Source organism: Corvus brachyrhynchos, unplaced genomic scaffold (genome assembly GCF_000691975.1).
Source record: "Corvus brachyrhynchos isolate BGI_N302 unplaced genomic scaffold, ASM69197v1 scaffold63, whole genome shotgun sequence".
NCBI classification, from domain to species: domain Eukaryota; kingdom Metazoa; phylum Chordata; class Aves; order Passeriformes; family Corvidae; genus Corvus; species Corvus brachyrhynchos.
The window spans coordinates 255,137-257,079 of NW_008237227.1; the positions used below are offsets into that span (position 1 = coordinate 255,137).

The 1,943-nt window shown below is 55.3% G+C and overlaps 1 protein-coding gene across 1 annotated transcript in view; it reads left to right on the forward strand.

Annotated features, from left to right (window-relative positions):
- Positions 1-7: 7 nt before the first annotated feature.
- Positions 8-1,943, forward strand: part of CUNH21orf2 (chromosome unknown C21orf2 homolog) — a gene marked incomplete at its 5' end in the record, with an annotated part of 5,256 nt that continues 3,320 nt past the window's right edge. Inside the window, 3 exons of the mRNA XM_017729388.1 lie at positions 8-118; positions 697-743; positions 1,426-1,655. Coding sequence (XP_017584877.1) covers positions 8-118; positions 697-743; positions 1,426-1,655 — 388 coding nt within the window. The remainder of the gene's footprint in view (positions 119-696; positions 744-1,425; positions 1,656-1,943) is intronic.

A 1,943-nucleotide genomic window follows, 5' to 3' on the forward strand; every position in this document is an offset into this window, starting at 1 on the left:
GGGCCGGGCTGGGGGCTGGGGCTGTGACCCCGGCTGGGGGGGGTGCAGGGGGAGGCTCAGCCCTGCTGTGCTCTCCCTGACCCCCCTCTCCTCTCGCAGGGGCAGCCACCTGACAGATGTAAGTACTGGAGGAGCCAGAGGAGCCTGGGCCCGCAGCCGGAGTGGGGACACCATGGAGGCGATGGGGTTGGCAGGGCACGGGGGAGGGCCTGGCTTTGGGCTGGCCCATTGCCTGTGAGCTGCAGGGCTTCTCAGGGTTGATTAGCGTCTCACACTATAAAAAAAAAGGGATTGCTTCTGTTTCCACACTGGAAAATTTCTCTCCAAGGCCCAGCATGAAGCCCCGGAGAGCAGGACCCCGAGTCCTACCTCTGTGGTGATTTTGGATGAGGTTCTGTTGCTAAGGGAGGGCTGGCAGGGGTGGGAGGGAGCCTTTCCTGCGTGTGGAGGCTGCAGAGTTGCTGGAGCAGAAGAACAATGGGACGCTGGCTGGTATCTGCACTTCCACTCCTGAGCAGAGGCCGGAGGAGCTGCTGACGCTGCACTTGCTGTGTCAGAAAATCTCTGGTGCTGTTAAGCTTGGGTTAGACTGAAGCAAACCCAAATTCCTGGTGGTGCTTTTTGTGATTTCTATTGGGTTTATTTGTATTTTCCCCCACGAGTGCCAACTTGTTGTTTCTGTCTCTTCCTGCCCAGATATCCATATGCCGGGATTTGCCCAACATCGAGGTGATCACGTTCAGGTGAATGCCAGTTTGCCAGCTTTGGAGAGGGCAAGGAATTCACCTTTTCCTGGGGATGGTTTCTTCCCACATTGCTGGGGTTGTGTGTGTGAGCTGCCTGGCTCTTCCTGCCCCACTTCTCAAGCAGCAGGGATATAGAAATGATTATTCCTCAGTAGCTCCTCTGCACCATTCCCTGTGCTCCTTGAGAAAATACTCCCTGTTTTGACAAGTGATAAAACCCCTTAGGATTGTTGCTCCTGAAGTTCTATTCCACAGTTTGGACAGGGATCTTCTTGGCCTCTGTATGTGGCCTGTTTCCAAAATGCTTGTTGAAATATTTCATGGATTTCTTTGAGCTTCTCCTTTCCATAATACACCCAACTTTCACTTACCCTGGGGATCCCATGGAGCCAATGCCCTGCAAATCCGAGCCTTTTAACTTGGGAATCTTACATGGATTCTCCTTGGGTGGGTCTGAGGAGAAAAGGGGGCAGGTTTGGGGGGAGCAGAGGCTCTTTGTCATCCTCAGCAGAGCGGAGCGATGCCCCTTCCAATTCTTCACTCTGTTGACAAAGATGAAATGCCACAAGCCACGGGCTGGGGTGAGGCTGGGGTGAGGCAGTTTCAGGAGAGGGAAGTGCTGTGCTCCCTGCTGGCTGGGGCAGCGAGGGCGTGGTGGGCTCTGACCGTGTCTCCGCAGCGTGAACGGCATCTCGGACCTCGAGCCTCTGCACCGGTGCCAGAACCTGAGCGAGCTGTACCTGAGGAAGAACAACATCACGAGCCTGGATGAGCTGTTCTACCTGAAGGCGCTGCCACGGCTGCGGGTGCTGTGGCTGGCAGAGAACCCCTGCTGCGGGCCCGACCCCCACCGCTACCGCATGACCGTGCTGCGCAACCTGCCCAGCCTGCAGAAGCTCGACAACCAGGGTGGGCTTTGGTCACCTGCAGCAGGAAAATGGGGATGTGTTGGCTGCTCTCAAAGGCGTCCTTTGAGTTTTCCTAGAGTCAGGAGGTGTTAGGGGTTGGTTAGATTAAGTGCTTCTAAGCTGTTTTCTCTCTTTGTCTTCTCCTTTCTCTTCCCCTTTTCCATCTGCTTCCTCTTCCTCCTTCCCCTTTTTCCTTCTCCATCCCTATCCCCTTTCCCTTTCCTTTTCCCTTTCCCTTTCCCTTTCCCTTTCCCTTTCCCTTTCCCTTTCCCTTCCCTTCCCTTCCCCA